Genomic DNA, 12,128 nt, shown 5'->3' with positions numbered 1-12,128 from the left:
GTTTGCCAGATACTCGCTTAATCTCATGTGTAATCAGAGTTTAATGTTAAGTGAGTGTCTTGCAAGTATTTTGTGAAGTTTTTTATTATAAATCCTTTCGACGCATGTGCAGCAGGCTCGTATTTTGACGAAAGGCATGATGCACATGGTTCACATCATGTGATGTTTACTGTAGATATGAAGTCACATGACTCACCATGGTCAGACAGAAGAATAAAATTCACACATTTATCCAACTGTCTCGCCTTGAGACCCTCCATCAGCAGGCCAATCATTTTGTCAACTCTTAGTAAAGCTTCAATAACCTGTAACAAAGGTGACATTACCATGAATTTCAATGAAATTTCCAAGTTCGTTCAAAGGCTTTATATGGGCCTTCAAGGACATAATGGCACTGACAGGTGAGCTTATGAACAGGGGCGGAGCCCTTGCAAATTCTCTGAGTTTGAGATAATGTAACTGCACATGTGAACAAAATACATAACAGTGTGCTAGTAATTTTAGCATATTTATTATGAAAACTCTTACATATTGTTAAATAATCATCTACCCATAACATCGTAAGAAACACTAATCTTGTAGTGTTCACTTTACCAGAGACAAATTCCCGAATGACACAGAAATAAATAAATTGTCAATTAAATTTAATTTGTGCTTTCATTTTAGTTTACCTGGCTGCTCATTGGTCCATAACGATGCCCAGCAGAATCCGGTTCTTCCATGTATAGGGTGTAAAAGTCTGGCCTAAAGCAAAACAATTTATTTTATGTTGCAAAGACGTTGAGAATACAGCAGAACCCGAATAAACGGCTTCAAATTTAAAGCTCCCGTTCTTTCTGTGATTTTGTAGCTTTGATTGTGTTTATAGTTTGCAATATAACATGTTTTCATGTTTCACGTGTAAAAAACGCGGTATTTTTCACACAATTTACTTATCTGTATACTGCTGTTTTCACTGTCCTCAAAACAGGCTGATGTCTTCCTTGTTCTATGAAGTCCCTCCTTCAGAAATACGTAACGAGTTCTGATTGTGTAGTTTGTTTAGTGTGTTGTGATTCGATTTCAGCTTAGCTTAGCAGAGCCGTTTGAGCCAAAGCTGGTGACTGACGTATTCATGTGGGCGGAGTTTAGTAAAAAAAAACGTTTTACTGACGTCATTAAAGCAGGACATAGAGGGCTGTAGTCCAAACTGACCGTTCGTTGTAGGCTTTGAAAGAGGAATTCTATTGAAGAAAATATATCGCCTGGCAGTGAACTTTGAGCTTTATCATTGTACAGGTACTATAGCCTATTATTTATGCTATTATAGCAACATACATTACACACTAACTAGGGTTTAAAAAAAAGGGATCAGGAAGAACGTGAACTTTAATGAATGAAATGAGTCACAGTTAAATGGCATTACCTCCTTCCTTCGGGCAAACTCAACCATTCAAAAATTTGTGTAACCCTCCTTTCAAATGGGATGTTCCTAAACAAACAAAATCATCATGAGTTTCAGACTATAATAAAAATGAAAACAGTAAACTGACTAGAACATTGTTCAAACATGAATTCTTGATCAGTTTTTTAATTAACAGTTGAAAACTTAATTTAACCCCTTCAGAGCCTGCATCCATTGGAATGGACATCACATGTTTTGTGCTGATCAACTAATCACAATAAGGCACACTGATTAAACACCTGAAAAATCAGGTCTGAAGGGGTTAAGATTTCACAAACTAAGCACCAAATGTAAGTAAAAATCAGCACTGGCGAGTATATGAAATGTGTCAATCTGCAGTTGGCCAGTGACATTTCTTACAAATCTAGGCACAGCGCTAACAGGTGTTGTCGATTTCAAGCAGCGCTGCACAGACCAATCAGTGATTATGACATTAGGGTATCCAGCAAATTTGTCTGTCAGTGAAAGTCTAATAGACGTCTAACCATAGCCCAAGAATAGACAATGAATATACGTTTAGAACAAATGAAAGCAAACACCGTGAACACCAGTTGACTTTGCTTACTTGATGAAATACAGTACAAGTTATTCTGATAAAGACGGCATGTAACCAAGGGTATTTAGGGTAGAAGTGGGTTACTCATAGCCAGACTGCAAAAAATGACTTTCTTACTTAGTATTTTTGTCTTGTTTTCAGTAGAAATATCTAACAATTCTTAAATTAAGATGCTTTTTCTTGACGAGCAAAATGACCTAAGAAAATAAGTCTAGTTACACAAAAATTATACAATTTAAGTAAATTTAAACTTAAAACAAGCAAAAATATCTGCCAATGTGGTGTGAAAAAAATAAGCTTTTTTTTCTTAAACACTTAATGGTTTTGAAGATTTGGCATGTAGTTTTGCACTTTGAGTGAGAGGTTTCAAAAATCATGTGACATGAAAAGATTTTGTGTGTAAGCAATCGTAAAAAGCTTGTTTTAAGCACCTTAAATTGTATAGTTTTTGTTAGGGATGCACCTATACCACTTTTTTGGAATACGAGTACGAGTACTTGCATTTCAGTACTTGTCGATACCGATACCGAGTACTTAATAAAAAAACATGATTTAAATTTACAGGTAACAGCTTAAGTCATATAATTTAACAAAAAAACAAAGGACTAGTTTTCCAGTTTGTTGTAAACTCTGCCTCTTTGGACAACACAAGAGGCATTAACCCCTTACACGCTGCTCAAACATAGACATTTCTCAGACCGTGGTATCGATTCTAGGTATCGGGGGACTTTTAACGAGTACTTTAGAAAATGTGGTATCGAGGGCGATACCCGATACCAGTATCGGTATCGGTGCATCCCTAGTTTTTGTCTAAAAACTAGACTTATTAAGTCATTTTGCTCATCAAGAAAATACATCTTGATTTAAGAATTTTAAGATATTTCTACTGAAAACGAGACAAAAATACTAAGAAAGTCATTTTTTGCAGTGCAGCCTATATTGGGTCTATAGCTGTCTCGGTTTTTGCATGCTGGGTATAGAAAGAATGAGTCAAGAACAGTGCCGCTCTTGTGGTCATAATGGGCGGTCACACTTCACTTTTCATTCCATTGACTTCCATTCATACCAATGCATCAGACCAGAAACAAAAACTCATGTCAAGATATTTCCCTGGTCAAGTCTATGAACTCTGGCCTTTCTCTCTATATTTGCAGTAACGTCTGAAAAATAATCGCATGTTAAAAGTGTAGCGTGACCTCCACGATAATCCAGTCACTCTGCGCAGTGCCTTGTAAGTCAAACTCCACCAAAAGCAAAACATGATGCACAAACATTACAAACTCACAACAGTGTTTGACGTTTCAGTGACGATCAAATAGAGAGACTAGCTTGTATATGAATACAGACACATGAAGAGGATAAGATGAAATGTACAGCATTTATTAATCTTTGTTTATATTAGTTAATATAAGTGTAAGTTGATGATTGTCTGTTCAAGTTATTTTAAGGATTTGAACTAATGTTTGAAGTTGAATATGTTTTGGTTAACGTTAATTACATTGTTAATACATAGTGCCTTATTGTATTTTATACCACGGGTCTGTTGAATGCTGTATTCTGTTTGGCTAAGAAATGTTCCATGGGTGTTGATTATTTTTCGATAACCGCACACCTGACATGTCAAATGTCTTAAAAATAGGCACCAGAGCAATGTTTGTGGTAAACATGTTATAAGAGGAATAATTGACTCCGATCCTTTGAATTATTTAAAAATAATGCACACCCGCGTTGTGCCTCATTACCACCTTGGATGTGCATTATTTTCTTATAATTCAATGGCCCGTCGTCAATTATACCTTACGTATGTTAATACATAGTACCTTATTGCATAGTGTTACTTAAATATGTTTAGTTAGTGCAGATTTTGTTTGATCAGTGGCAGTAATGCACCTATAAGTTGGCATTAACAGTTAAAAAATTTTTAGGCCCTGCCTGTAATTAACAGCCAGGCACTTTTTATTTGTGAAAATCAGGAATATATAATGTGTGTAAACAGCTCCACAAGAAATGCATTAAGGGTTTTTATTAAAAATCGAAAATCAATTTTTACAGTCCCTATGATTTGTGCTTTTAAAAAGCAACCCATGTCAATGATGAACCATGTTTTGGTGTAAATATCTACCTGTCATACATCATCCAGAAATCTGGGTATTTTCCATGGACTTTTACATCAGATCCAGGCCAGAAGAAAGTTGCGGTTTTAAGGTTCTGGTTCATGGCTGTGATCCAAATCTTAAGACAATCAAAGGAAGAACTGCATTGAATATAACTGCATGAGAGACAAAAGATGCACTGCATGAAAGATCAATGACTGTTAAAGAGTGTTAAGGAAGTAACAGGTGTGTTATGAAACCAGCTGCTTTTTGAATTCACACCATTAAACCGCAAGTGCCTTTTACAGGAATCTTAATCTAAGAAGTCATACCTACCGAAAGCGTGCAGTCACAAAACATGAAAAGACTCAAACATTTGTTTCTGATTTGCTGACTTTATATAGCCTGTGTACCTCAAGGCTGTTGTGTAGAGTTTGTTTGTGTATTTGTTTTCTAATTTTTGACAGATGTGGCATTTAACAGCTTTTAAATCTTAACTCTTCATGTACTTTACCTAAACTTTCATTAATTGTCACATACTAAAAATCAAGATGTTTTCTGTACAACCCTTTACAGAGAGCACTATTAATAATTGTGGTTAAATACAAAATCACATTTTAAAGTATAATATCCACAACATTTGTAAAATTATATGTAACACCTCTACAAAAACAGGTTTCCTGTAGCTTAACTGTAAGCGCATCGGCTAGCATCACCAAGGTTTGATTCCCAGGGAATATACACGCAGATATTCTGGATAAAAATGTCTTAAAACTGCAAAAATGGCATATAAATGTAAAAGTATCACATCAAATTAAAAGCATGACATTTTTGTGACCTGAACATTTAGGCTTTTCCTAAAAAAGTTGATGCAACTTTATTGTTTACTGTTAGAAAGAGAAACACTGAACTGCCTGTTCCTCAAAACCCAGATGAATCATTTAGGTTTCAGCAACTATGTTGTAAAAACTGGTGAACTGGTTCCTTTGCGAGGAAACACTGTCGTCACTATAGGAAAGTAAGTATAGGGTCAAGAAGCATAGCAACAGTCTGAAATCACAAAGGAAGTCAACACCCAATCATCATGATAACAGTGGCTACAATTGAATGTTAATGCCTTTCACTTTTTAGTGACCATTTGTTATATCATAAATCATAATTGTGAGTTATTTCCCCTGATATTGTATTAACAGTTATCATTTTGATGAATAGGATTTACATTGTTTTCATTTCATTATCATTGATATTGAACAAGAGTGTTTTGGAGGCATGGAAGTAAATTTCTTCATCTTATGTTTTTTATTTCTGAGTTGGGTGTGTAGGTCATCAAATCCAACCTTGTATTATTTGAATCGCTGTCTTGTTCCCTAAAACATAACACCATTTTAAAACATTTAAACTAACACTTTTTTACCAGCGGGGTTAGTTGTCATACCCTTTCTGACTCAGGCTGTGCTTTTTTGAGTTTTGGTTAAAAATAATGCATGTAGACAGTCATGAAAGAAAACAATAGTCACCACACATTATCAATTCAAGAGAACTGTTTTGTTTTGAACCCACTGGGCTGAAAGCACTCATCCTACAGGTGTTACAAAGAAAGTCCATTTAGGGAAGTCACGCCAAATGGCGGCCATGTTTGGAGTGACTCAGGGCAGTTACTGCAGTCATGCAATACTAAAGTCCTGTACTTGAATAGAGATTGACAGGCGAAAAATACACAGCAAAATCATCAGTGTTAACACTGCAGATCTTTCTGTGTATTCACACCGATTTTAGATGTGATATTTAGCCATATAAAACTTCAATCAAGCCTTATTACTTTTATTGAGCTTAAATAGTCTTAACTTTAAGCTTGTGCATATTTTGGGATTATATGTAACAGTATACTCACTGGTTCACCCTGGTACCATGAGGGATGAAATTTCTCATCTGCTCTCAAACTGAAAGAGGCATTACGAGTGACATCATACATCTTATTGTCCACAATTCCATGAGATTCTGGATACAAACCCTGTGAAAGAAGAACCAAACATTATATTATTTCAGTTCAAGTCAATTCAACATAATATTTAAAGTTTTGGCTTGTGAAAAGTTGACATAATTTATATAATCAAGTCAACATTGTTTAACTTATTTTTTTAAGTTAAAGTAACACAAAAGTTGCTGTTCGAACAAAGTGCTGAAAATCTTCCTTTGCGAAATGTTTAACGTTTTAAACTGAAGTTAAGATAAAAGAACCATGCAATAGGAAAATTAATAATTGCTTTATTTGTAGTATATTTTCTATATATGTGTAAAACCATATTTTAGCGGATTGTTTTACTTTCACTTTTTCACAAGTTTTAACAAACCCCAAGTTCAATGAGGCATGGAGATTCCCGCTTACCATATGCTTTGATGATGATTGACACAGGACTAAATGTTTAGGTTCCTTTCAAACCTACGTTATTATTATTAGTAAATATTACTACTGCAGTAAAATAGTTTATTTTGATCATTATGCCATGGCCACTAGATAAATCTGTAGTTGTTTTTTCAGAAGCGTGCAATTACTTTTCAGTCATTCGTGATGTCACAGAGTTGAACGTCTTCATGTATTGGCATGATGTGCAAGGTACATTTGCAAATGATTCATGAAGTCATACTTCTGCAATTATTTGATTCATTGTTTTTTAGAAGTACTGTACACTCAAACTCTAATGACAGCAATGTGATCGCCGATGCGCTGTAGAGAGAGAGAGAAAGGACCGGTACAAAAGTGGAAATGATCAATGTTATTTGAAGTCGATTAAGCTATTATGTAGCTACGGTATTACACAGATTTTTTTCAGGAAGTTCTTGCGACCCAGTGGCAACTTGTCCACGACCTGGTACTGGGTGGCAACCCTGTGGTTGGGGACCCCTGCTCTAAACAATCTTTTTCGCTAAAAAAAGACGCGCCAGCTTGACCTTCAACGTATTACATAATCACGTCGAAAGGTCACGCATGACGTATGCAAAACCACCACTCCAGCGTTTACAAGTGTGAGCGTTCAGATGTTGTTGTATGAGAAAATGATTCGAATGAATGTCTTTGTGTCAATTTATTGTTTAAAATGGTCCTCAAGTGTGCGTTTCACATATGTAATGTGTTTTTTTGTTGTTGCTAGATAAGACCCTTATGCCTCCACTAAAGTCCACTATATGGAGAAAAATTCTGGAATGTCTTCCTCAAAAAACAGGACAAATAATCTGCAACTCAACCATTCTGTGCCTTAATGTGCTGAAACAGTGCTGTGTCATCAGTATTTTAATTAAAACATTGTCACATCACATTTCTGTGGTTTATTAGAGATTATAATTATTTTGCTAAATGTACAGTACCTCGTGCAATTGACACTGTGTTATTACAGCCCCAGAAAACAATAAAGGACTTTAATAATAAGAGATGTTTGATTACATTGCTATTGATCACAGCAGCTATTCAATCCCTGGAGAATGAGCATTATAGTGTATATCCAAACACACAGCAAGCACTTCCTTTAGTGAATTGGGTGCTTAAACAATGCATACAGCAAATGTAAATAAACGCTGTAATTGCAAGCACAGCATTTAAGCTAAGCTTATTTATAGAGGACTGCTATTCATCTCACAGCAAGTCTGTGGTTTCTGGATGTAAAAAAATAAACATCATTAAAGCTGCAATTCGTAACTTAAAAAAAAAAAATCAAATAAGAAACAATAATACGTAAACAATCAAGTGTCTCCTTAACCTGATTTAAAACAGTAAGAATATAATAATAATAAAAATAGGTACATAAAGTAATGTACAATTTTACGTTTTAAATATAGATGGTGATAAAGAGACAAAAATTATGGTTTGCAGCTTTCAATAAATGCAGGATTATGTATCTTCATGACATGTTAATATATCTACAGTAGGTAGCTTATTGCTGTGTAGCAATAATGGATATATTACTACCTGTCACTTACTGTCACAATGGTGTAATGATTTGGGAAGGTTTTGGTAGGGTAAGCAGGTCGCATATATGGTGGAGAGGTCCCACATTTCTCTGGAGAAAGGAAAGAAGATGACATTATTTCAAGATGACAATATTTCACTGTAAAACAACTAGTTTTTGAATGATGGTTTCAAATGAGCAGAATAAGGTTATAGGAATAGTTCACACCAGACTGCAATTTGGAATATTTCCGAAATTCACCAAGTTAAGATCCCATAAAAAGTTACATTCCGTTTGCAACCCTAAACGCATATGATGACTAGTCACGAAGCTTGCAATGTTTTTGGTTGTAATACAACTATACACATAGGATGGCTTGATGAGTAAAATAAGGGTTAATGTTGAAGCCGGGTGAATTATTTCTTTAACATAACTGAGTGAGTCTTTGACATTGTCCTACAACATACTGTAGCTACTGTTAAGATATTCATATTAGCATATGTTCAGCAGAATTAACAAGAACAAATTAACATGCAATAAAATAACTGTAAACATTACTAGCCCTTGTGCATTCCAACCTAAAAGGAAATGTCTGGGAGTCCTAAGCTGGGTTTCCATTAATGATTTGCGTAAAACTTTAGCGTTATTTTCTAAATGTCGAAAATAATGTTATGGGTTGATTCATTTTGTGATAATTCATTCCAAAAACATGGTGATGAGTGTGTTTGCCTTTATAAGGCTCTGTGCAGATCGACATGCAGATGACATCAAAATACAGCGAGAGCGACTTGAAAGCATTCAGAGCAGTCGAATCCCGAGTGCCTCTAGTGGTATTTTGATGTAATTCGCTTGATGTAAGTCAAACACACCTCTTCTGTCCTGTCCTACAACCAAACATACTGCACCATTTTAAAAAAGAAAGATCAAGTGACTTTAATGCACATCAGGTGACCTGTAAATGCAAAAAATTTCCATTGCAGTTGTGCAATTCCTTTTTTAAATTGCCTAAAAACCACCTCACCTGAGCGTAAAAACTTTTTTACGATAAATATATATATAAGATAAATACATATAATATAAGTGAGTTTATGCAAAATTGCAGTGTTTCCATTAGGTCTACTTTCAATTGGGTATTTTAATTTGCGCAATTCCAAGGGTAATAGCTGGGTTTCCATCACACTCATTTTATACGCATTTTTAAGTATCACAAGAAACGCCAAATTTCGGATAAAAATCCCTTGTTTCGAAAAAAAATTGACCCTCGCTTGAGGTCTTTTTTTTACTTTTTTAAAAGAGCAAATTTAATGCAAATAATGCGAGATGAAAACACTGAATTCACACATAAATTCTGACGTAGCAAACACAAGACTGATCGTCTAGCTCAGTGGTCTCAAACTCCCAGCCTCTGCTGTCAAAAAAAATATAACATAATCGGGCCCACAGTAAGATTTTGTATTTACTTACTTTTATATTTGTATGTGTATATTGATGTAAACGTTTAAGGGCAGCTCACATGTCATGTCTAAAAACACATGTTAAACAGGAGTCAAGGGGCTACTTCGTTTTTTCAAAAGCACTTGAGAGGTTGCAACAAAACCAGGAGCCGCGCTCTCCGTGACAGCGAGGATATCGGAATGCGCGATCGGATTTCTCATCTGCACCTCACGTCAATCATTGTCACCATGTGATCAGTTAATTTGGTCTGGACCTTGGAGCTGTAACCTTAGGGTTACTCAGAGAAGAGCTGCGGCGGGGTTCAGTAGTTCATGTCACAGCTTCCATTGGCACCACCTCATAGGGAGTGCGAGCGGGAGATTTAATGCAACACATATTACACTACAGATGAGGAAAAAGCCATCAGGTAATGAAAAGAAGAAAGATGAGGAGAAATGCGCAAAAGATAAAAGTAGCCTATGTGTGCAGATCATTCATCTCAATGTTACTGTATAATGAAGTATATCTAATATAGCATTATGTTGCTTGCTATGCAGTTACACACAGAGCAGTAATATTAATTTATTCAGAGATGGAACATAATCAAGTCAATACTGTGAAAAACTGTAAAAATGTAGACTACAATAGTTCATAAATGTATTCAGGAATTGAATTTGTTAGTTTAATCCAAGGTTTTAAAAGAAAAAGTTATAAGGTTAAGAAAATATTTACTTACCAAAATAAAATAATGTATAACAAAGATTAAAAGCACCGTTTATATTTTTTAAGTATTATTATATTTGAAATAATAGAATTTAAAGGCAGTATACAAAAATATTGTGTTTTTATGTTAAAATAGCTTGCTGTGCCCTTGCTGTTAGTGTCTTCAATCAAAACATTTTCTGCATTTCTTCTTCTGTGCACAGCGTTCAGTTTGGCAAGTTGCACTGATAATAAAATAATAACTTGACAAACTGTAACTCAGTGCAGTCCTGTCTCTATTTTCTAAGCTTGCATTGTTTTATTTACTTTATTTACCAGCGTCGTTCACTCAAACAAATTGATGGAAATGCACCTAATTCTTATTAGTTTGTTTTTATTTTTTTTTACACATTTTTTGATGGAAACCCAGATTCTCTATTGCTCTTTAAAGGTGCAGTGTGTAAATTTTATTGTAGTGGTGAGGTTGCGAATTGCAACCAACGGCTCAGTCTGCTCACCCCTCGCTTTTGAAACGCATAGAGAAACTACGGTAGCCGCCACCGGAAAAACATGTAATCATCGGAGACAACTTAGTAAAAAAGTTTGTCTGTTAAGAGCTTCTGTAAAAACATGGCGGGCCAAAATGGTGACTTCTATGTAAGGGGACCCCCGTGTATGTAGAAAAAAACGTCTCATTCTAAGGTAATACAAACATAACGGTTCATTATGTAAGGTCTTTAAACACCCCTGAAAATATATTTTTGTATATTATTTTGCATTTCTGTCAAGAGATCCTTCTAAAAATTACACACTGCACCTTTAAAAGAGTCTTGAAACCATTACATTACTGACTGCAACCCAATGGAATTTCCTGAGGAAGCCTACGGCTAGCTGCCTGATTTCTAGGACTGTGTTACTTTAAGACCAACCAATAACAAGGTCTGTGGAAAACTGTTTCACCCTATTTTTAGACTGTAGTACAAATATGTGAAGTCCTTATTTATTTAAAAGCAGGCTAAAACTGACCACAGAACAGGGAGTGTTACAATTTAGTCTGTGTATGAACATGCAGATTTCTGTAGGTTTTAATAGCACAATCCTTTATTTAGCTGCAGAGTTTAGATGGTTGTGAGACGATGTGACGTACTGAGTTTGCTGATGACGGGCAGTAAACCGCTGTAAGCGTCCAAGTACCCAGCCCTGAATCCATCCAGAGAGACCAGGATCAAAGGTGGTTTGGAAAATCTAGGGAATAAAAGAGCAGTGTTTTGAACTTATAAAACATCCCATTTTAGTTACTCATACATGGCTAAAAAAAGCAATGAGAGACTTGAGGGCTGTTTTGCCATTACAGTATCTGTCTGTCATTAAGCATGCCAAATCTAACATTTATGTACTTTGGAAATGCTTTATACATTTGAGATACATAAACAGGAAAGATAAACATTTTTAGGTATCTACTGTATTTTATAATACTAAAGAACTTAATAAGAAGTACACTGAAATACATTATACTTTATTTACATAAAAGTGTCTGGCAAATGCATAAATGAAATGTAGATTTTACCCTTTGATGTGATAAAATCGATCATTTGAGATTATTTTTCTTTTTATGCTTTGATCTTAATTTTACTGGTTTCATCGTATCGTAATGATTTAACAGTTCAATAGAAAATTTTATACATGGCACACTGTCCCTTTGTTTAATTAGTTTTTGTGTTTAATTTGTTCTTGTTTAGCATCGCTATAAAGTAAATTCAGCATTTTCTTTCTCCTTCCACGCTCCTAAGAGACCTATTGAATCAGCCATCCTCAAGCATTCCCATCAACAGTCTTCACATGAGAGACTGTGCTATTACAAACACATTTGCTTAATGTATTGTCAGACTATTAAAAAAAATTACCTGTAGTGAATTCAGTAACAAAAACAACTATAGGCCAAATTCGATGCACAAGGC

At 35.1% G+C, this 12,128-nt stretch overlaps 1 protein-coding gene across 1 annotated transcript in view; it reads right to left on the bottom strand.

Annotated features, from left to right (window-relative positions):
* Window positions 1-12,128, bottom strand: part of enpp1 (ectonucleotide pyrophosphatase/phosphodiesterase 1) — a 66,915-nt gene that overhangs the window by 23,192 nt on the left and 31,595 nt on the right. Inside the window, exons 8-14 of the mRNA XM_065268899.2 lie at window positions 11,318-11,415; window positions 8,066-8,145; window positions 5,985-6,104; window positions 4,123-4,232; window positions 1,406-1,471; window positions 672-744; window positions 197-305 (exon numbers count right to left, since the gene is read on the bottom strand). Of these exons, the coding sequence (XP_065124971.1) occupies window positions 197-305; window positions 672-744; window positions 1,406-1,471; window positions 4,123-4,232; window positions 5,985-6,104; window positions 8,066-8,145; window positions 11,318-11,415 (656 nt within the window). The remainder of the gene's footprint in view (window positions 1-196; window positions 306-671; window positions 745-1,405; window positions 1,472-4,122; window positions 4,233-5,984; window positions 6,105-8,065; window positions 8,146-11,317; window positions 11,416-12,128) is intronic.

Source organism: Paramisgurnus dabryanus, chromosome 12 (genome assembly GCF_030506205.2).
Source record: "Paramisgurnus dabryanus chromosome 12, PD_genome_1.1, whole genome shotgun sequence".
In the NCBI taxonomy this organism is placed as follows: domain Eukaryota; kingdom Metazoa; phylum Chordata; class Actinopteri; order Cypriniformes; family Cobitidae; genus Paramisgurnus; species Paramisgurnus dabryanus.
This window is presented reverse-complemented; position numbering and strand designations above follow the sequence as displayed.